Genomic DNA, 21,994 nt, shown 5'->3' with positions numbered 1-21,994 from the left:
TATATGTTGATGATTTGCGGGTTATGCAAAATAACAGTCTTGTAATCTTGCTGTTAGCTTGTACGTGTATCAATGCTGCATGGGTCTTGTGAATTTTTAATGCATTTTGCTTTTCAGTCTCTGCAAGTATATTTTACTGGACTTCACATGAATAAATGAGGGAGAAAAGAAGATTATGGCAAGGTTGTTACAGTAACAATAAAAAAATTGATTAAGAAAAATAAAAACTAGATGAATTCATTGATTTTAAAAATCCTAGTATTAGAGATTGAATACTTGCACAAATTACAAAACCAACGTCAAGATGCAGATACTGATCTTCAGGTACTGAACATCACATCACCAAACATGAACCGTATTCTGACCCAGGAATCAAAAACATATCACTCTTGCTAGCTAAAATGAAAACAAACCATCCCTATAAGTGAAATTTAACATGTTTTGCCACGATACAAGCACCTGTGTGAGATGCATGCTCACTGTATGTTAGAAACATAATTTATTCTGTAGAAACACAATAAATGGCCTCTTCTTATAACGCTTTGACATTTTGGGGTTTCAAAGCGCTTTGCAGTGGATCACATCATCCAAATCGCTCACACATCATGCAAGCAGCTTACCAAGCCATCTGGGCAGCTGGCAGCTCACATTGCCCAAGGGCACTTACCAGAAGCAGACAAGAAGAGATGGGAATCGAACCGCAAACCCTCTGATTTGGGAGCCTGCTCTACCAACTGAGCCAGAGCCGCCCCAAAATTATGAACAAGGTTTGTGATCTGTGTGTTAATTTGTTCCCTAGAGAGACCAAACAGATGCAAGCAACAGTCAAATGTCTTCTGTAGAAATAGCAAAAATATTAATGTAATCAATGATAAATATATATTGCAGTAGCTCTGAATAACTATTTAATAGGCACGTGCCTCTCAATCCACTCACCATTAACGGAATTAAGTGAAAGTTAAGAAAAATAAAGGTATTTGGGATAATCTTGACTCGATAACTCCAAGAGACGATTATCCCTGCTAAACTTTGGGTGCAAATACTTGAAGCAATTCAAATCCACGTTACGCCCGACAAGCGTACAAGTGTTGCACCAGAAGTTACCGCTAGATGGAGGTGTTCACCAAAATGTTCATGTGGAGTCACTGCAAATGACTTTGAGCATATTTGTCCCTATTCTTTCTCTCCCGCACCATCTTAACATGCAAAATCTTTAATTTATCACGCACTTCATGTATAGTATTCATTTGATGGAAACCTTGAGTAACGTGCTGCTAAAAATAACGCATCACGATGCGTCACCGTCAAGAAATCATCTGTTTTTTACTGTGCATACTGTCAGATAAATGGGCCTCAAGACAGTTACGCATCTTAAAAATGTATGACAAGAAAGTCGTATTACAGCTCTAGAGAGAGGGAAACTGTTTATTATTTTAGGAAGACATATCCTTTCATGGATCCGCCGTGCGCATCATCGCGTAGGTCGACGTTGCCTTGGAAGCTGCAGACGCCAGACGAAGATGAGCAACCTAATTTGAAGGGGGAAAAAAAAAAGAACATTTTGACAGACAAGAGCCTCAGCCAATAAGCGCGGCTTTTGACCAATAATGCGCTAATCAGACCTGTCAGGAGGCGGGGCTTAACGAGTCTCAGGACGGGAGAAGGTAACCGCTACCAGCACGGTGTCAGACGAACGCCAGTTTCCAGCACGGCGCGTTTATACCCAAATAACTTTCAATACAGGCAGGTGGTGACACGAAGTTTCAGGACGACGGCCCAGACTACGTTTTATTCATTTAAGGATATTTTCCAGGAAGAGGATTTATTCAAGTTTTTTATCCCTGTGGGTTTTTTTTAATTTGTTTTTTCGGGAGTGGGGGGGTGAGTCTCGTGCGCAGCTCTGCTGACAGGAACGGGAGGGGGAGGGGGAGGGGGTCCGCGTTATCTCCGCACTCAAATGCTAGCTTTAGGAATATCACCAAAGTACGCTCTTTTACACTTCCAGCATGTGACTTTACCATTGAAAAGAGGGATGTAAGCTGCTTTGTCTAGCCCGGTGAAGAGCAGCACAGGGTTGTTAAGCTCGCAAGTAACGGGACGGGATGTAGGACAAGAGACTGTAGTGTATCATGATTTGAAAGCTAGCAATGTGCTGCTCCGTCTGCCGTTCTTTTGTTTCATTCACCAAGTTACACATCCAGCCGCGTATTCGGAGTACATTACAAAAGGTTACTTCGTCGGCGGGGAGTACAACCTCCCATTTAGCTTGTTTTTCTGACGTTGTAAATATCCATTTTTAAGGCCGCTGTGCAATTCCAACGTAACATGTGTTAAATGTGAATCGGCAATCGGGCACTTGGATAAAACACAAGTCCTCAAACGGCTATGCGTGATGTCATTTACATTTCACGTCCCGGACGGAGTGTAGTGCATACGATGTGTTAATAATATTCCAAGTAGATGTGGCTTGTTTTAACGAAACATTTTTATTTGGGATTTTGCAGTGTGGAGATTTCTATTATCTCGCATGATTTATCCACCCTCGTTATTACAGGTGGTCATATCACTATTGTGTGTTTTGCTGTTGTAACTGTATAGCCAAACAATAGTTTGAGGTGTGTGGTCATGTTGACATAGCAGCAGTTATTGTAAAGCACTGCTTATCAATTTTCTTATTTCAGGGATCTTTCAGGTTGAAATAATAAATCCTCTGCTTTGTTTTAATTTCAGCTTCCATTTCTTGCTGCAGGCAGGTGTTGCTGTAAGGAAGGGCCTAAAAACGAAGGCGAGCTGGAGGAATCTTCGTTGTCTCCTTGGAATAAACCTTGTCTTCTTAACCTGATGAAATGCCTTGACCTCACCCTTGCCGTATGATGCCAGACTTAGTCTCCTTTTTTGGTTTTGTGGCAATGCTCGGGGCTCATACGCGTACCTGGAGCCAGGGTGCACTGTTTCTGTGGATGACAGTGTTGATAAATGTGATCGCCAGTGACTCACCTGTTGCAGGTAAGAGTACACCTTTGGCTAACTCATACATCAGTTCGCATCTTCAGTAACTCAAGTGGCCGAGATAAAAATATATTTGTGTCACACCCAAGCACATTGGGAGTTCAGTGACAAGTAACAAAACCAATTATATGTCTGAACGTACTTGTTCTCTGATCAGTTCAGGTGCCATCTTATATGAGAATGTAAGAAAAGCCAGAAATGGAAGAGAGCAAATTAGATAAAAAAAAAATCTTTCAATCTGTGAAAGTTATGTCAAATGTTCTAAATTCCAAATGGTGTGCCCAGGCTAAGATATCAATATTAATGACTTCGTTTTGTGATACCTCCCTTGGGACGGATTAGAAATACATTATTTATATTCTAATTTTTCACCAACGTCTGTTAGAATTAAAACTATTTCAATAAGGTGAAGAATAAAATTCTGAATGAAAAGTTAGAGTTTGTCTTGGATTCCTCATGCAAGAAATTGTATAATACCATATTAGAATCTGTTGAATGCTACATATTCCCCGTCTGCTGTTTTACCATATTTTCACTTTATAGTTGTTTTTTCGGTATTAATATTGACCTGGAGACTCAAGGTGCTCACAGAAACACTTCTTAAACATCAGTTTTATAAATAAGTGTGGCAACCCCTTCTGCAATTAAACTTCTGCACAAAATTTATTTTCTTAATTTTTTATGAAATTGTCTCTCACTTATGTAACTTCACAGTACAATAAATTAAAACATGTCACCAAGTGATGCAATTTATTTTAAAAGGGACACCAGGAAATCATGATTCCATCTCAAAGTAAAATGCCTGAAAATATGCTGCAAGGGCTGACTGGACTGTGTTACAGTCCAACCCCATCCTTATTCCTGGGCTATTCAAGGTCACCTTAGCTGCCAACTATCCAGTCATTTCACTTGTGATCCTTAAGGCCAGCCCTGCCCCAACTATAGTACACCCCATCAGTACTTTGAACCCTCAAATCAATCAGATTGTGCTGTTTAATTGAGTTGTGTTTGACAGGCCAGCTCTTCATCAATTTACTCTCACTCAAATTTCCTGCAACCAGTGTCAAAGCTGTAGTAATCACACTGAGCAGGCTACATGACTAATTCTGGAGTGACAGGTCTCTAACTCTATCGAGTGAAGTCGTCCCCTCTCCAGTCACTGGTTGAAGAGCAGTGGTTCCACTCCACCCACTCATGGGGTATTTTCCCAAGATCTATATTATAGATATTGACATCGTGCCACCAACACCCTTCCCCCTACACGCTGCTTGGAGAAGTTTTTGGGGCAATCATAAGCCCATGACATTATTATGTTGCCTTGCAGGTCGAAAGTTTTGAGGAAACCTGGAATCTATACAATAACACTCAAAGCAACCAGGTTGTTTTGTTGCATGATTTTATGTTTATTGAGCAACAGTCAACCATCAACCCCCTTTGACTCATCCGAATGCTGATAAGAGATCTTCATTTTGATCTCGGTCACTATGCCAGCTTTGTGTTTTTACAGTAGTTTATGTTGAGTTTTAATCTGAGTTGGTACTTAGGTCAGCTTTAAATTATCTGTATATGTTTTAGAAATAAATGGATGATGATAGGTATCAAAAATCAATCTTTAGGCATCTCTGACTTTTTTGCAGAATAAAATCACAGAAGGTCACGTTCTGATAAACTAAGATTATGGAATAAAAATAGCTGTGCACTTTCAATAGTTGTTCAACTTGCCACCGAGTTTATTCTTCCCTTTGCCAACAGCTTGGTTTATGTCATAGAATTAGTAAATCTGTGAGTAGGGTTAATGTGTTTATATCTTCACAGCCTGTTTTGTACTTTTGCCAGAAGACTTGATTTCCCTTTGCAGATATATGAGGTCTATTTCATCGCCCTCAGAAAATATCTACCGGCAACGTGGAGGGACTGGGTGTAGTTGAGATATCTGCACGATTGTGATCACGGCTAAACACCGTGAGGAACGTCTCATAGTCAGTTCTCCTGTGGTGAACCACCGCATCACATGAGGATATATTTATCAGCCCTGGTTTGGACGGACTTCAGACAACTGCATCTCATTTTGAATCAGCTGGTTTCATTTTAAGTGCTCTAAATTTGGGAGTTTGTTGTTGCTGCATAATGGGAACATTCAACGATAGCCTTGGAGTATTGATTTATTTATCTTAAAAGAAGTTTGTGAAAGTGAGAACTGAATAATTCAAACTGAGGGGTAGAGAAACAAAATGGAAAATACAGCATAATGGTAATTAATTGTGAAGTAGGAGTGAAAGTTTACCACAGTTTTCCAATTCTGGTATAAATTTGCATCATATTTTGAAGTGGTAATCCTCTAATTTCTATTAATTGTGATCTTTTTCATTCATTTAGAAAAAAGTGCAAAAAACATTGTGCTTTATAGTGTAGCACAGATTAATATAAGGAACCACATAATAGAAAACTGTAGGGCTTGATATTGTTGGATGATCATTCAGTAAAAGTAAATTAGTCTACTCAATGTGGTAAACTTGTTGCCCGAAGTCTTTTGAAATAAACTATAATATCATAAGATTACGACCTATGCTCATCATACTTACCATCTAAAATATAATACTGTTAATTCATGAGCAAGATGATAGCTGCATATCCATGGTCCGTTTCAGCTGCAAAATCACCAGTCAAGAAGAGAGCTCTCTTTTTCCAGAAAAGCACTCTATACAGTTTCTAGGTCAAATAGGCTATGGCAACATGCATGTAATTGCTCTTCCAGACTTGACATTATGTAGTAATTTCCCTTTTTTTCTGTTCCTCTCACTCCATCAGGCTCTCTCCCCAGTTTCCATCAGATAAATAGCTCTGTATCTAAAAGTTACTTAACAATTAGAGTTTTGTTTTAAACTTTTTACGCAACTCCGCAAAGTGTCCCTGTGTTTTTTGACTCAAGACTTTGTCTTCTGCGCTCTGCTCAGGCTCATAGTTTATGCCCAGTAAGCTGCAAACCTGCAGTATCCCATCTTATTACTAGTGTAGTCCTCTGCCATGTGAAATGTGAGCTGTGCCGGTTGACAATATGGCCATTCATTATTCATTAGAGCCTGTTGTAGATCAATGGCTTGAAGCGATCAAAAGCCAAACACTGTGTGCTTCTGCTTGCGCCAAGCTAGAGCCAGACCAGAGAGTGATGTTTGGGAGCAGCGAGTTGCTGTCCTGGCCTGTCCAGCTCTGGTGTGAGCAGGAGAGGGTGTTCTTCTGGTCAAGGTTAGGTCGGATGCTCACATTGTTTGAAAAAGGATTTTTACTGTTATTCTCCCCCTGAAAGATCAGTGTCCATTATAATTGGATTTGAAGTTATAATTATACGTCAAGGTTATTATTATATAGCCAGGCATCCAAAAGTCTTATATACGTAATTTTTTCCAGTTTTCTGCTATTACCTGCATCATAGTGGTGGGTTGTGTGATGTGAAGTTAGCATAGTGGGGGCCAATGAATGTACATCTGGTAGTGATTCTCTATGCCCCTTTTCTGTCCTTTTTCAGTTTGCAGAGTTCTTCAGCAGTTTCATTATCCTAAAAGTCAGGGTGAAATGGTCACCGGTTACAACGTGATCAAATTCCCTGCGGTTAATTTTACCAAGTAAACCAGTTGATTATCATGCTTTGAAAAACTTGCGTATAACTCAGATTGAAAAAAACAAAAAAAAAGTGTCTTTGGTTAGATAGAGCTTAGATTTCAAAACAACTTGATAGCATAAAAATTAATTGAGAATGTATATATGTCTATACACTTTTGGGTATTTACATTATTATAAGCGCTTCAAAAATAGGCCAAATGTTTAACATGTATTTGTACTGATATCATATTTGGCTGCAGCTCTGCTGGTTTGTAGTGCTGGATTCCAGTCAGTATGGTCACCAGAATGGACCTATTTTGAAACACTCTCTGATAAATCATTTGGTTTTGGACATTTGAACATCCAACAATCAAGTGTGCTGCTTTCACCGTGCAAAGATATTCTGCCCGCACATTGAGTTTAGACCTGTTCAACAGCTCTCTGCTGAGGAAGCCTGTGCGTTCTCACAGGACTGCAAGTCAGAGGGTGGCCTGTGCAAGGTGGATTGAGGCAGAGTATCGGAGGGTGCTGAGAGACAGTCCTTTGGGCTTCTCTGGTTACATGTATCAGCCTTTCTCTCCAGAAAATGCACACAAGTTTTATGTTTGTGTGTATGTCAGGAGGGGTGGGGTCACTAAGCAAGAAGGATACCACGGCTTTCTCAGTCTCGCTTGCACTACGGGGATTTTTTGTTATCCCAGTCCCCCATTTCATCTAGAAATTAATTCACTTTTTGATTAAATGCAAGTATGACCTGTCAGGCTGGCATTTTCGAATGTTCAGTTTTCTCTTCCCAGTTAATTATTCCCCAATTATTCCCCCATTTAATAATTCAGTTAATTTTCAATACACACAGTCAGAACCAATAACATGTACAGGTAATTGTAACTCACCTGACCTGTTAGATAAGGAGATGTGATCCAAGTTTGGCCCAGTGGTCATAAATACTTTATTTTCAAACATCTACAATGTGATAATACTAAACTTTTTTTTCAAAATTGCTGTTCAATATTGTTTAAAGTAACACGTTGGAAGGCCACTTTTGGAAGTTCATATTCAGTGCACCACTGTGAGGTCTTTTTTGTGTGTATGTGTGTGAGTGTGTGTGTGTGTTTGGGGGGGGGGGGGTGCTTGAGCTTTTCCAGAGAACTTGGTCTAATTGAACTCCACTGATAAAAACAATGGAATCTTTCCTGTTTTAAAAGCTTCTACGATAAACCAAATGTCAACACAGCCATATCTTGATTGTTCGCCTGCACTCAACATAAGCGGCTCCTGCCAACTGAAAAGAGCCAGTCACGCAAGGGGCTCAGCCGAAAACAGAACCATGTGTGGGGTTGTAGTTAGTTAGCATTAATACCAAAAGACCCTTTCTTCTTTCCCTTCTTTTTTGGAATTAGAGAGCCATTAAAGCACTTTTTCCAATAAGAAGTCTGGCAAACATAGGAAATTATATCATTATGTGTTCTGTAATTGGTATCTCAGGTTTCTATGCAGGCATAGTAATTTATGTGCACTTATGTGTATTGATGTGTGCAGTGTTTGCGGACCCGCATACAATATGTCTGTATGTTTAACAGCTGGACGGCTGAATGCTAGTGTTCCTGCTACAGTGAGGTTATTCCAATAATAAAAATTGTAGCTCAGAGTCTGTCAAATGCTCAATGTTGTGCAATCCTGTGAGACCTCATATCCTTGTTGTGTCTGTTTCCCATTAATGTGTGATTTGTCTGCATAATTATTCTGATATCTATACGGTGTAATTGCTGTATTTCCAGGAGGCACTGAAAGTATGGCTTCGTTCAGTATGTATGAAATTAGCTGAAAACCAAAACGCTGATGTACCTCTTTTTATGTTATTGAAACAACACTGCCAAAGTAATTATTTTGTCTGTCAACATTTGATTCCCCGAGTATTCGACGTGTTAAAGGAAACTGATTGAGAGTCTATTGATACTCCGCCTGTCTCTACAAATTTCAGCCCAGGAGACTAAACTATGGGAGGTATTTTCTGCAATTCAATTCCAGACGATAGCCAAGTGCTGTCTGCAGACAAGCATTATCAGGTTAACTCTCTTTCAGGCCTGGGATCAGTAGACATGAGAGGCTGACAAAACCAAAATCACATTTTATCTTCCTTGGAGCATTTTGAGCTGTTTGTGATTCTGACATCTTCCATTTATTCATTTATTAGTTTTTAGTGTTTCTCATTTAAAAAAAAATGCAATGTAATATATTGATATGTAATCGGCATTAGAATATGATTAAAGATATCCAAATAATCAGTTTGATTGGTCAGTAAGCTCAAGATATAAGGGCTGAATGTATTGCAGTTTGAGCAGCAGATCAATTTCATTCATAAAATAAAGTCTCTTCTCACACACCTTGCGAGAAACAGTATTCTCACTTTTGAAGCGGTAAATGGTAAACACAACAATATGTCCTACAGACATTAATATTTGCATGAAACACACGTGCACATATAATAAAAGGTACCCAGACAGCTCAATGTGTATGTGTGCTGTAACCAGTTTATACAGACATCGGGCCTCTGTAGAGATCTGCAATCAGACAATTATTGGTTAATGGAGAAATGTGATTATCTATGTAATCTCATACTATTTGCCAATATCCATCTTGGATAAATGGGTTAGAGCTATTTTAGAGCTTGCCTTCAGTGCACTGTTGCTAGTGAATCCATGTCTTTTTGTTACATTGTGGGGATTTATAAAGAAACATCAAGTCCCTGTTTGAAACCTGCTTTTCTAAACCAAGATAGAGCGAATCAGCCAATGTGTATGTTTGTGTAGAATTTGAAAAATGGATTTATGAGCCTACATGTCTTCATTGATATTTATGGACAATGTAACAGCTCTACATTCTTCATATTCAATTTAATAATGCCATGCAAAAAAAAAAAAAAAAATTTTTTACACATGCCGCTTTCACATGACATTATGGACTAATTTCTTCCTCCATCTTAAGATGAAGATAAGAACCTTATGATTTTTCTCCTGTTTGTTTGGACAATTGGAAATGTGGTGTAATGCCTGTACAAAGTGACTGTCTATTAGACCTGGCTTGAAAGCAACGCAGAGGCTGCCAATGGAATTTGCGTTTTATTGGCCTGTGGTTTTTAGGAAATTGATAAATACAATTACCACTCCATTAATTCAACTTTGTGTGAGATATAAGAATGTGAACTATTTCTTTTCCAGCCAGAATGACATATTGCAAAGACACTATGTTGACGTTTTCTATACAACTATCCAGACTGACTGTTTCTGTACATTTCCATAAGTGGAAGATTTAGAAATTAAATATTGAAACTAGTGTGAATCTATCACAGCAAAAACTATTGGGTTTCACAAGTAGCCCAGTCTATGTTCAGGTACACTGGCGAAACCACAAAAAGCAATGATTAAAAAGCAACATTTTCCTGGTAGGCCTTTCACTCAGATTTGAAAGTAGTCATCGTTGTCTAGAATATACCTCTATTGTAATTGGCATTTTGTTCCATATTTGAAAAGCAGTGAAGCTATAGTCAGTTTCCCTGTGTTTATTTTTGACTAGGAGAACTGCCATTAATCTCAAACCAGCTGACTGAGGAGTCTCCCAGGTTTGAACAGGGTCAGAGGGCTCGGACATGTGCTGTTCAGGGATTTATGGACAAGGAATAGAATTCTGATGGCGAAAAATTAGTTTCCAGAATAATGGCGTGAGAACTGGATATACAATTTTGACTGGGGTTCTTGTTACAACTCTCGCAGCAGCATTTTATATCAGCAAGATTATCCGATTGCTCTGTGAACTGTGTTATGGATGAGTCTGTTGAGTTTGACTTAAAACCATGTACACATTTCTATGGATTGTTTCAACATTGAGACATTTCAAGGGTTTACATTTAGTTAATGATTTTATGTGACTCGTGGTAGCTTGGTCCTGGGTTGCATAGAATTCAAATTCAACTTTTGATTAACACTGTCAATCTGTTAAAATAAGCATATGCCTCTCATTTTCATTCCCCCCATACGAACCATAGATTGCACTAAACTGCATCTTTTCTGTGATGCAGATATAAGATAATCCCTGCATAGACATAAACATTACCTTAATTGAGAAATTTCAGCTGATTGGCATTACTTTAGACAGACTTACATGAGTGCAATGATATTTTGACCTCAGATGGTCAAAATCTAATCAGTCAGTTTTAAATTTTCAAGTGGATATATTTGTTTCTAAATTTGAAATGTTCCATCACAGCATTCTTGAGATTTCACACTGATGATAACAGAAGAATGGAGGCAAACCAAAGTGTAATGTCTCTGGCCACAGCTTTTGCAAGTGCTGATGTGGAGGGAAGACAGAAAAAGAAACTTCAGGGAGACCAAGAGATCTGTTATCCCATTTTTAGGACAGAGAGAAATGTAAGATATGGTTACAGAAAAGATCAGGATACCAAAATTATAGTATGGCAGAATGTGATGTCAAAACATGGCTAAAATTATTGTTAAGAACAAGTTCGTGATTGGGGGACATCAAGCATAAATATGGGCTGCCAAAATATATTATGCTTTGTTCTTATTGTAAAAATGCAAAAGAAATGACTGTATAGAAAATAAAGAACAGAAATGACTCTTAGGGCTAATTTCATTTACATGATGTGAGCGTTGCCCATTCACATGTTTCAAGATCTGATGTTTAATGTTGTCCGTCTGCACAAGTCCTAAGTGCACAATGTGTAGCCAGTCAAGTCTAACACCCTCATATTTCAATTGCCAGGTGGCAGCTCTGCTTTCTCCTCGATTGTCAGTTTGTGCCTACTGTAATGTCAGCCTCTTAAATTACCTGCTTGCCGTATGTTGAGCTGCTGTCTATCATACCGAGTTTTGCCTTACTTAAAGATGAGCTGTCAAAAGATATGTCTATATCCTCATTTAAGATAATGAACCAGCTTTTTAAAGACAGTTAATCTTCAGATAATCTTTTCATTTATTGACATTGACATTCAGATTCAAAATTGTTGTGAAAATGAAGAACTGCAAGTCTGAAAAGAGGCACTTTTTATTTTGAAGCAGGGGGAGGGGAGGACTGCATCATTTTTTGGTTCCAGTATTCATTATTCTCACCATTGTCATCATCAGTGCAGTTCATTCGTATTATAATAAATGGCCCGTCAATAGTTTTTGTTTCAGCATTTCACATCTTCATTGGCCTAAATGATAACAATAAGTAAGTGTGCCGCTGCCGGGGTTGTTGAGATGAGCTGACATTTCGGGGTCATGTACCACACTATGACCCAGATTATTAGCATGTTCTTCCCAGAAACATGGCTGGCTACAAAGCTCCTCTAAGTCTTCATGATATATATTATCATGGCAAAATGTAATACTCTTTATTTCCAATACCGGTGAGAGGGAAAATTGGTAATTTAATGAATGACATTTATCTAACAGGGAACCTGACCTATCTACTGTGCTCCCATTGACATATATAGACAGACCTATATGTGTAGTTGAGGTTTTGGATCTGCCTAGCAGTCTGCTACATCCCTTTGGGTTTACTTGGACAGCTGACATGTATGGCTATAGAGGGTTCAGGAGAGTGTATCTTTCAGAGAGCACAGTGACTTAATTAAGGTTGTGTACCCAGTGAATGTTGTAATTAAATTTTCCCTTGAGCCAAGCCAAAGTGTGGTTACATGAAGCAATGCAGGAGATTTAACTGCATGTGAAGACGCTTTTTTTTTTTTTTGACAATTAACATGTTGTGTGATCACTGTGTTCAAAATAATGCTGCCTGTCAGCTGATTTTGTAGCTATTTTCAATTGTGTGATTGTGCAGAACTTCTGTTGAACCAAACATCATCAGCAACTGCTGAGTCATAATACATAGACTGCAAATAGCTTGCTGCTTGTAATGACAATCATGAATAAGGAAGATCACATTAAATTATGTTGAAGGTTTTTTAGATTTTCATTTCACATCGAAAATAAAAATCCTCGTATCGACTTTTGTTTGGGTCCATCTGAGTGCCTTTTCTTTTTGCCTTTAAACTTTTTTGTAGTATACAAAAAAATGTTTTATATTTTATGCAAAATATAGAGAACACACCCATTGTGAGCCTTTTCTGTTGTTTTTTGTTTACATAATTTTACCATATTGGGGTTTTGATGTAATGTTCTGCCTCCTGATAAGTTAAGAATTGCATCAAACATCACTTCATGGCAAAGTATCTTGTAAAGGAAAATTTTCTGTACAGTTCAGTGGTAAATCGCATCGGCAGCATGGTGTTGACCTTAATGACTGCTTCTTATTTATTTCAAATAAATGCACATCAGCATATTTCTGCACATAAAGTCATCTTATCTTTTTGATTCCCTATTTTAATATTGCACTTAAAATGTCAGCGTTTTCCTTTTTTTATCATCCCTTTTTTTGCCTGTCCTGAGTTAGACACCATAATTTTTTGTCCTAGCTGACAACAAACGTAATTGTGAGGTAGCAGCAAAATCAAACACAGCTAACTTCATTGGGTGCACCATTTAGTAACAGCATAACAAATTAGCCACACTCAGTGTTGCAAAGATCAAGTGTTCAAAATCCCCTTGGAAGTTGTGATTTCTCAATCAATATCTCAATCAATGGCATGTAGGTCTCTTTAAATATAGACTGAGATTTACACATCACACCCTCAAGCCACACAAGATTGAGTAAAACGTCATACTCGCCTATTGTTAACTCATTAACGAATGACCTTTAGTATTCTTCTCTCTGACACGAATACTGAAAAGGAGGTCAATTGATGTACTGTGACAAAGTTCTTATTTTATCATTCTGTTGAATAATTTGTAAGTATGTACTTTTTCCAAACAGAAAAGTAATCTCTGGTTAGCAGACAGGCACAAGTTACATTATCATACTCTTATTTGTCATAGCAGTAAATTTCGGCTGGTCGCCTGCCAAGATGCATGGCTAACTGTGTCTTTGTTGCTTGTCAGTGAAATACAGAGACTCTTGGAAAAAAAATCAGTAACTATTAGTTTATGTTCCTGTTAGCCCCATGCAATACATTTAGTATAAAATTAAATATCTGACAGCAGATTTTCAGAATATTGTGTTTTTAAATCACTACTGATTAAGATACTAGTGCTTAAAGATAACTATTTAAGGAAAATATTTACATTCAGATGTTGTTGATAAAAGAAGCATTTGATCTTAGTTTGAGTTACCACTAGGTTATGGTCCCTACATTGTGAGTGACTTAATCATTCAATTTTCTACTTTGCAGATGAGTCTCTTTTGGGTTCCACACGCCGCTCCAAGGACTTAAATGGAGGTGGTCTGATTTCAGCAGGGTCAACGGCATCTGCCTTAACAGCTTCACATCCCACTGCCTTTGAGAGCGAAAATACACCTGAGGCCCTGCCATCTATTTCTCATTTTAACCATGAAGGGACAAATACTGATGACATTGGTTTTAAGTGGGGACATGTTCCCGAAAGCTACAAATCTTTCACTCTAAGTGACCTCGTTGCAGAAGAACCACGGACTCTTTCCACTCCATCATTAAGTCCGCCCCAACCTGTATTGGGATCCTCTCCAGGATTTCAGACTCCAGCTAAACTCTCCACAGACTGGAAGCTGGCCAGGATAAATTCTGCCAAGCAATCGTCCTCTGAATTGCAAAAGTTGCAGCCTCAGTCAGATACATCTACAGCATCAATAAGTCACTCTGCTTTTACTCCTGATGCCCCAGATGGTGTGGCCACTCAAATTGTCGCAACAACGTCCTCGGAACCTATTCATCCCCTACAGCCCCCCAAACTGGAATTGACAGGACTGGACTTTCCATCAGATGAATCCTATTTTTATGAACATTTCTTGCGTGACCCGAAGATGCCTATAAATGGCCCAGGTGAATTTCAGGATGTGAATCAACTGATCCCCAGAAGTGCCCCCTTACATGACCAGAACAAACCAGAGCATTACATTAACATGCTCCCGAACCCAGAAGAGATTCTAGCACCGAGTTACCGCGTGCCTTTTTTTGGGCCTCCCAGCAGCTCACCTTCACTTGAACCCACTGAGATCTCTCCAGAGGACTTCTACTACACCAACTCCATGGAAGTGGACTGGGGCTCTGGAGATTACATGGAGACAATGTCCTTTTTTAATACAGAGGGAGAGGACTACTCTCTTGTCACCAAGGTACCCTCTGACAACTTAGATTTTGAGGACATCACAGAACATTATGATACATCCTTCCCCTCCAGGTTGGGTACATCCCTTTCATCCTTACAACGTCTTAGTATCTCACCCTCTCCCAGCCTCATGACAGCATACAGTACCATTGTCCCACTGACCTCCATTCATCCTTCCTCCATCTCCTCGCGTCAGACCACCGTTGAGTATACAAAAATACCTACTCCCACAATTCACAGTGATACTGAAGAAGTATCAGATATAGACTGGTCAAATACTTTTAGCATTCACCCGACAGATGTCCTCTTACCAGACATGAACAGCTTGGAGTATTATACAACCCAGCTGACAAAAGAGAACTCTGGTGCAGACAGCGCAGCTGAACAAAAGGGAAACATCACTGTGGCATCTATTAGCACCACAAACGTCACAACCAACATCAGCTCCACCAGTGATAAGACTATGACAGAGGAAGAATTTTCAGGCTTTCAGCCTCATGACCAACCAACCACAATACAACCAACACAGACTTTTGAGCTGGTCAACGTTTCAGAGCCTCATCTGGATCCCTCTATCATTAAACCCCTTTTAATAGATCACTCTTCATCCATATTTGATGATGAGGTGTCCACAGCATCATCTGACACTGCTGATAAGCGCAGAACTCCATTGAAAGCCAGTGCTCCTACGATAACTTCATTGCCAGATGATGTTATATCCTCTCTTTCTCTGACGGATGTCCAGTGGTTCGTTACAGAGTCTTTCCCTCAAAGTACTATGCACAATTCTCCTGTCTTAACTGGAACAACAACTGTCTTCTCTTTTCCCACTGAATCCTCCCCTGACAAGACTGTCAGTACAACAGATATTTCTCCCCTTGATGACTCTATCACAACAGAGCAATCTTTCACTGTCACTTCAGCACCAATTGACGCTACATTGAATGCCACTTCGATCCCCCCAGTTATGGTGGGTGATCAGGGACACACTGAAGATGCAGGTGACATCCCAGCCACACCGACTGTGATTCCAGCTAGCAGTCAAGCTAATTCAACCCATGATGTAGCTGTAGCCACAACTGCCACTACCGCTTCTCATCAACAAGCAACTGGAGCTCCTGCCACTACTGAAGGTTTCACAAGTGTCAGCATCATCCCTACCACCAGTCTAAAGACACAGACCCCGACCTTGACCATGAGACAGTACATCTGCAACATTGACCAGCCATCTTACTTAGTAAAAATTAGTAAGTGGGATGTGTCAGCTTGCTGTGCTCAAACCTTTTTCTAAGTTGGATTTTAGGAAATTTCTGTTTACTTCTATCAACGAGAGAAAGAAATTCTAACCATGAGTTTATACTTTCTCGTCAAGGTTTTCCACCTGGCACCACAGTTGGAAATGCGAAATCTCAAGTTGAAGACATCCTGAAAGGGGAATTCAACAAATCAGTGGAATTACAGGTATATCAATTTCAGTCAGACAATCACAAAATATTACTTGAACTACTATTTCAGCCTACTGTTAACGTTTTATAAGATTCTTCTTACTAATCCTGAAATTCTATATGAATATACTTGAATTTACCAAACAACTTTGTATATCACTTGAGAAATTATGAAAAATTAAAAAAATAACTGGAATTTGCTTGCATTAATTTAACATTTGTGAAATATTGAAATACGATTGCCACACATGTCAGATATTTTGGTGATAAAGTCAGACAGGCCCAACTGAGATGGTTTTGACATGTGCAGAGTAGGGATTGTGATGTCTGGGTAAAAGGATGTTGTGGTTGGAACTGGCAGGCAGAGGGCCAAAAGGAAGACGGAAGAGATTAATGGATGGAATGAAAGAGGACATAAAGTTAGGTGGTGTGAGGGAAGAGGATGCAGAGTACAGGGATAGAGGGAGGCAGATGATTCAATGTGGTGACCCCTGAAGGTAGTCGCTGAAAGGTAAGAGGAAGAAGTAAATACTCTCTTCAGTCCATAAATATTACATAACTCATTATCCTCTGGGTGTTTCAGCAATACAGTTATTATTCTGTCAGACATAATTTTGATCTTTGGATAAATGGCAACGGCATTATTTTCTTATTTTCCTGATTATACTAAAATGCCCTCAAATAAGCAATGAAGTTATAGGGGTTGTCAGTACAAATGCACTGTAGTTGGATTCCTATCAATTCTAGAAGATCAGCCTTGAACAGAGCTGGTTTGCATGTGATAACTTAAGGGAGGAGAGGTTATTGTTTTTCTGGCTGTTTGAAGAGTGGCTTTATTTTGACTAATCGGAAAGAGAACAATTCAAATTTTATTTCTGGGAAATAATGATCAATTAAGTTGTATCCTACCAATGCATGCGTATTAAATAAAAATGTTTTTTTAAAGTGTATATATATGTACTTTATATGTGTGTGTGCATGTGTGTGTGAGTGTGTAAAATCTAACATTACTTCTTTAATTTTGTCTTTGAAGGTTGTCGAACCACCGCCAAAGTTTGTGTTTCGGCTGGCATCTGGACCAATTGTATACACAGCTTTGTCTGTCATTAATGCACTGCGAATGTCAAGACGTCGCTTCCTGTCTATGTCTCCCGGATGGTCTGCACCAGACCATGAATACAAAGTCCACACGGGTAAATTAAATTAAATCAAGCCCAACTATTGAATGATACTCAGATTTTCTTCTGTTCGAACATTTAATTCCAAGCACCTCGTGTCTGTCCCTTGTGCAGTACTGCAGTTTGTTCCTCAACACATCGATGTGCGGGTCTGCAACTTCAGTGAGAACATTGAGAGAGGTCTGACCATGGCTTTTGCAGAAGTTCAGCGACGCTCCAAGGACTCAACCAACTTCACAGTCAATGTAACAGACCAGACATCATTCTGGGTTACTGTGGGTCCTCAAAAGTCTAAACAAGATATTTTCAAAAAACATTGCACTTTAAATAGTATTAGATATTAATTTGACAAGATTTAAAAACTGATCAGATTTTGAAGTCAGTATGACAGGATTTCCTAGCAAGAAATCTTCAAAAAGTAGCTACTTCTAGAAATAATATTTGACAACCCCCCCTGCCCTCGCCCATTAGTTTTACTATAATTTAACAAGTACTAGATCTGGCTTTAGAACATTTAATGTTGTTTTGGGTCTGATTAAAAATATTTCCATTTGACAGAGCAGGCTTTTTTTCACAGCACATAACAAAAATGTGTACTAATTTGCATTCAGAATTATTATGTGTATGCCTTCTCAGATTGTTAACATCACCATGGCTGCTCCTAAAATTCAAGACCAGCACCCAGCAAGGCAACCAGTGGACATCACCTTTACTGTGCGCACTTCAAGAGGTTATCTTATGGGGTCAGAGGTTAGCAATGCACTGATGAAGCTCACCACAGTGGAATTCAGCTATTACTTGGGTTATCCTGTTCTGCAGATTGCTGAGCGTGAGTCCCTGTTTCTTCCTTTTTTGATGCCCCTGAAATGCAGTATATTGTTCAAAGTGATCTCTCATAAGCGATCCTATTTTCTGTCATGGATGCAAGATAGAGCAAATGGCCATTTCGAATTGCACTTTACAATGTGTTACTTCTTGTCCATCTTTCCCCCAAAGCATTCCATTATCCTGAATTGAATACCAGCCAGTCTCTTCGTTCATCTTGGGTGCGAACAGGTATGATAGTTCAGCTTCTGAGATGATTAAAAATGGCAAAAGTAAGTTGACATGTACTTTCGCTGTGCTGCGTCTGGATACAGTGTTGCTGGGTGTGCAGGAGAATGAAGTCAGCGAAAGAATCTTCCAAGCCAACATGGAGAGGAGGGTTGCCATGTTGCTTGGGGAGGCCATGGGTTTAGTCAAACGTGTTAAGAGGGCCACTACCATCGGCAACAGCAGTGTTCAGGTAATGTTTAAATTTCTAACTCATGTTGGCCTAAACCAGATTCATTTTACTGCCGTAAAGTATTTTCAGATAATAATAAGCAAATAACCTGTCCTCATGCTGCTGTGGAATTCAAATTTCCTCAATGGGGAATCAATAAAGTATTATCTTATCTTTATCTTATCTTTTGTACTGAATATGAGAGAGTAAAGGTTTCCTACTCTACAGATAAATATTTTTGTAATTTGATCATTTGTCAATGATCGACATTTGAAAAATACTGAACTTACCACCACATTTTACAAATTCAATTTGAATAATTTTTTATTTGAATGGCAATTACTTACTGAATATGTCTTATCCAAGCGCCCAACTTTCTAAACTCTAGAATTGATTTGCTTGAAGATACACCAAATGCAACTTTTATTTTTCAGAAATATAACAGAGTAATCAAACAGAGCCAACCATCAACTGCAAAGAGCATTTTTAGGTACTAGTCAGTGGAACCTAGTTGAGGGATGTGACTATTCGAGTGTGCTGCTGATACAAATCTCTAATTTGAAAACTCTTGTCACTGCACAGGATATAACAAATGTCTTTTTGCACTAACCATCCCCCAATTTTACATTTTTTATTTTAATTTCCACTAATATATCAAAGTTTCATATCTCAGCAGATGTGACCAACAGCTAAAGTAAATGTCCATTTGTTTATGTTCTATGTTAGTCTTGAAATGGGTTACCAAATAATTCAGAGATGAAGAGACAAAAGCAGCATAGGCAAAAGCTCTAAATGTTTATAACAAAATATCAGGAGTTAGTATTTGGGATTTCTGACCCTGCGTTTGCTAAGATAAATAAGATAACATGTCACTCCCCTAGTTATTCATCCCAGTCCACAAGAATAAGTTCGAAATGAAACATTCAATTATTAAACATTGTTAATGCAGTTCAGCTTGGCTTTTTCCAAAAGGGATTTCTTAGGTCTTTGTGTAAGATAGATTTCAAATAAACTATTACCGGTACATCCTATTTTCTGTTTTGATTTGTTGTTTTTTGCTACTGATAAAGTGATTGACCTTTTCACTGTTTCTTTATTTAGTATGACTGTTTTTACTTGCATCTTTAAATGCTAGATTTTGTTGTTTATTAATCAAGGAATCCTTTAAAACTACTATGCTTAATCTTAAAAAAAAGCATCTAGTCTAGTACCAATTTCTTCGATATTCCCTGAGGCAAGATGTGGTTTACTATCCTTTCATGAGCACTGAGGGCTTATTATGTGAGATTGGTAAACGCTGAGAGCCTTACTGCTTTGCTAATCAGGCTCTTGCTTTTGTTGACTTTCTCCGCACCTGCTCAGCTCATCTCTTATAGGGACAGGATATGGCTGTGTCACCATGGCAACAGCATCCCATTCAGTCTACTAGCCACTCAAAGCCCAAAACCACATGAGTTCTTGTTCTTGTCCTCTTTCCTCATTTCTCTTGTCCTGGTACTTGATGGCTTCTGTGAACCAAAGAGTTGCAAAAAGCAGATCAATTATTCACCATTTCTCAGAATGTGTGTCTGTGTTGTGGCATGATTAAGAGTCTGTCTCCACTTCTGAAAGGGTAGCCATTATAACAGCTAGAGTTCAAGAATCAGAATATGAAGGAGCCTGTTATGACAGACAAGGGCAGCATATTTGATCTAACCCCTGAAATCTGAGCGCAAATGTTGGTCTTTAAACAGGGTGGCTGTCAGAGAAATGAATATCCTCTGAGGCTAAGATGCAACTAGACTGCTCCTGACCTTTCTATCTTCTGCACTGTTGTCTCCATGAAAGCCACAAAGCAATTTAGAACCGCATTAGTGGTAAACCTTCAGTGTTGAGCTCTGTGCTATGATTAGATCTCTTATTTTAGGTGGTTCTGGCATCATCTTTACCTTTTGAAATGATGCTTTTGAACACGGGTGTCTTTCTTAAATCTCTAGATTTTTGTGTGCTTATATTCCTCTCAACCTTGATTGGGTCACACCGCTGAGGAAGCTTAGTTTGGATATGTCTTTTTTTTTTTTTTTTTTTTTTTCTACATTTTGAAAAACGTCATCATGGAATGGGTATTGAATGTAATTAGAATGGGGTGATTCAGACTGAACCTTAGTATAATCCCTCATTTTGCGGTCTCCCACACATATTTCAAGCATTGCAGAATGTCATGACAAATTCAGTGTTGTGTCATCTGCTGTTAGAATACCTCATGAGTCTGCTAGACAGATAAAAGAAGAGGTTGAATCCGGGTCGTGCAACACACACAGTCTGGCTACCATCTTTCCACTCTAATAACTGTGCATGGACTGGATCATACCCTGGATGAGGTAGTCTGTGCTGTAGTTTTTCTGTGTTATTCCAGGCGTGATCAGTACTCTACTCTTTTTCACTAGCCCAGACTGCAGCAGACAGTGATGTGCTGTGCCCCGGGGCAACCGGAGGGGAAACTACACTCATAAACATACACAAAAAGTTATATCAGACATCCCAGTGACAAATTCAAAGATGGAAAGCTCTCACAAAAATACAAAAAGGGTCAAAATGCAAATGTTTTTAGCAGCGTTTGTTTGCTCACCTTCAAAATAGTCAAAGCATTTCATGTAAAAGAGATTTTAGAAATGTTATTTCAATATTTTAGAGACTTATAAAGTGTACGGTTCAAATAATAATGTCAATAATCTAAGTTTTTGATTACAGGTATTTTTGATGGTGTATATTTGTGAAGGAAATGTGAGTGTGACCTCGCATAAGCTATCAGGAGCAGAATTCATTTTAAGGATGTTGTTTTCCCTCAGGTTAGGCAGTTGGACACAAACTTCATTAATACTTGGTTGAATTCAGGTTGGGATTTCAGCACCCAGAGAAAAAAAAGAGGCTCAAGCCGAAGTCAGTTTCTATATGTGATGCTGACAATAGCTGACTTCCTAACAACTACTTAAAATTTTAATTTGGGTATTTTGATATTTTAGATAATTGTTTTATTGTCATTTTAAATTCAGATTCTTAACACCTGACACAGTTTTGAAGTTGCTTACCTAATTACAGCAGGCAAGGGATTCACAATTTCATAATAATGTCTTTTAGTAATGATAAGCATTGTTTTAGACGGCCATTTTGTAAAACATTGAACCGCACCTCCACACAAAAAAGGGGGAGGAAAAAATAGCTGAAAATGTGGTTTCTGGTTAAGAATTTTTTTGGGAAATGATGCCTTGAAACTGCACATTTGCGTGAGCCTCCTTTTTTCCCCAACAGAAAGCTAAG

At 38.7% G+C, this 21,994-nt stretch overlaps 1 protein-coding gene across 4 annotated transcripts in view; it reads left to right on the top strand.

The window, feature by feature from the left end:
• The first annotated feature begins 1,710 nt into the window (after nucleotides 1–1,710).
• LOC147224813 (UPF0606 protein KIAA1549) overlaps nucleotides 1,711–21,994 on the top strand; it is a 38,436-nt gene continuing 18,152 nt past the window's right edge. For all 4 annotated transcript variants that reach the window (XM_086163255.1, XM_086163254.1, XM_086163253.1 and 1 more), the window contains exons 1-9: nucleotides 1,711–1,843; nucleotides 2,731–3,006; nucleotides 13,898–16,057; nucleotides 16,183–16,271; nucleotides 17,289–17,448; nucleotides 17,548–17,678; nucleotides 18,070–18,262; nucleotides 18,430–18,489; nucleotides 18,573–18,718. In XM_086163255.1, the coding sequence (XP_086019381.1) occupies nucleotides 2,871–3,006; nucleotides 13,898–16,057; nucleotides 16,183–16,271; nucleotides 17,289–17,448; nucleotides 17,548–17,678; nucleotides 18,070–18,262; nucleotides 18,430–18,489; nucleotides 18,573–18,718 (3,075 nt within the window). In that variant the 5' untranslated portion in view covers nucleotides 1,711–1,843; nucleotides 2,731–2,870. The remainder of the gene's footprint in view (nucleotides 1,844–2,730; nucleotides 3,007–13,897; nucleotides 16,058–16,182; nucleotides 16,272–17,288; nucleotides 17,449–17,547; nucleotides 17,679–18,069; nucleotides 18,263–18,429; nucleotides 18,490–18,572; nucleotides 18,719–21,994) is intronic.

This window comes from Fistularia commersonii, chromosome 17 (assembly GCF_037954325.1).
Source record: "Fistularia commersonii isolate RoL2024-O1a breed Wild chromosome 17, RoL_Fcom_v1.0, whole genome shotgun sequence".
Classification (NCBI taxonomy): Eukaryota; Metazoa; Chordata; class Actinopteri; order Syngnathiformes; family Fistulariidae; genus Fistularia; species Fistularia commersonii.
This window is presented reverse-complemented; position numbering and strand designations above follow the sequence as displayed.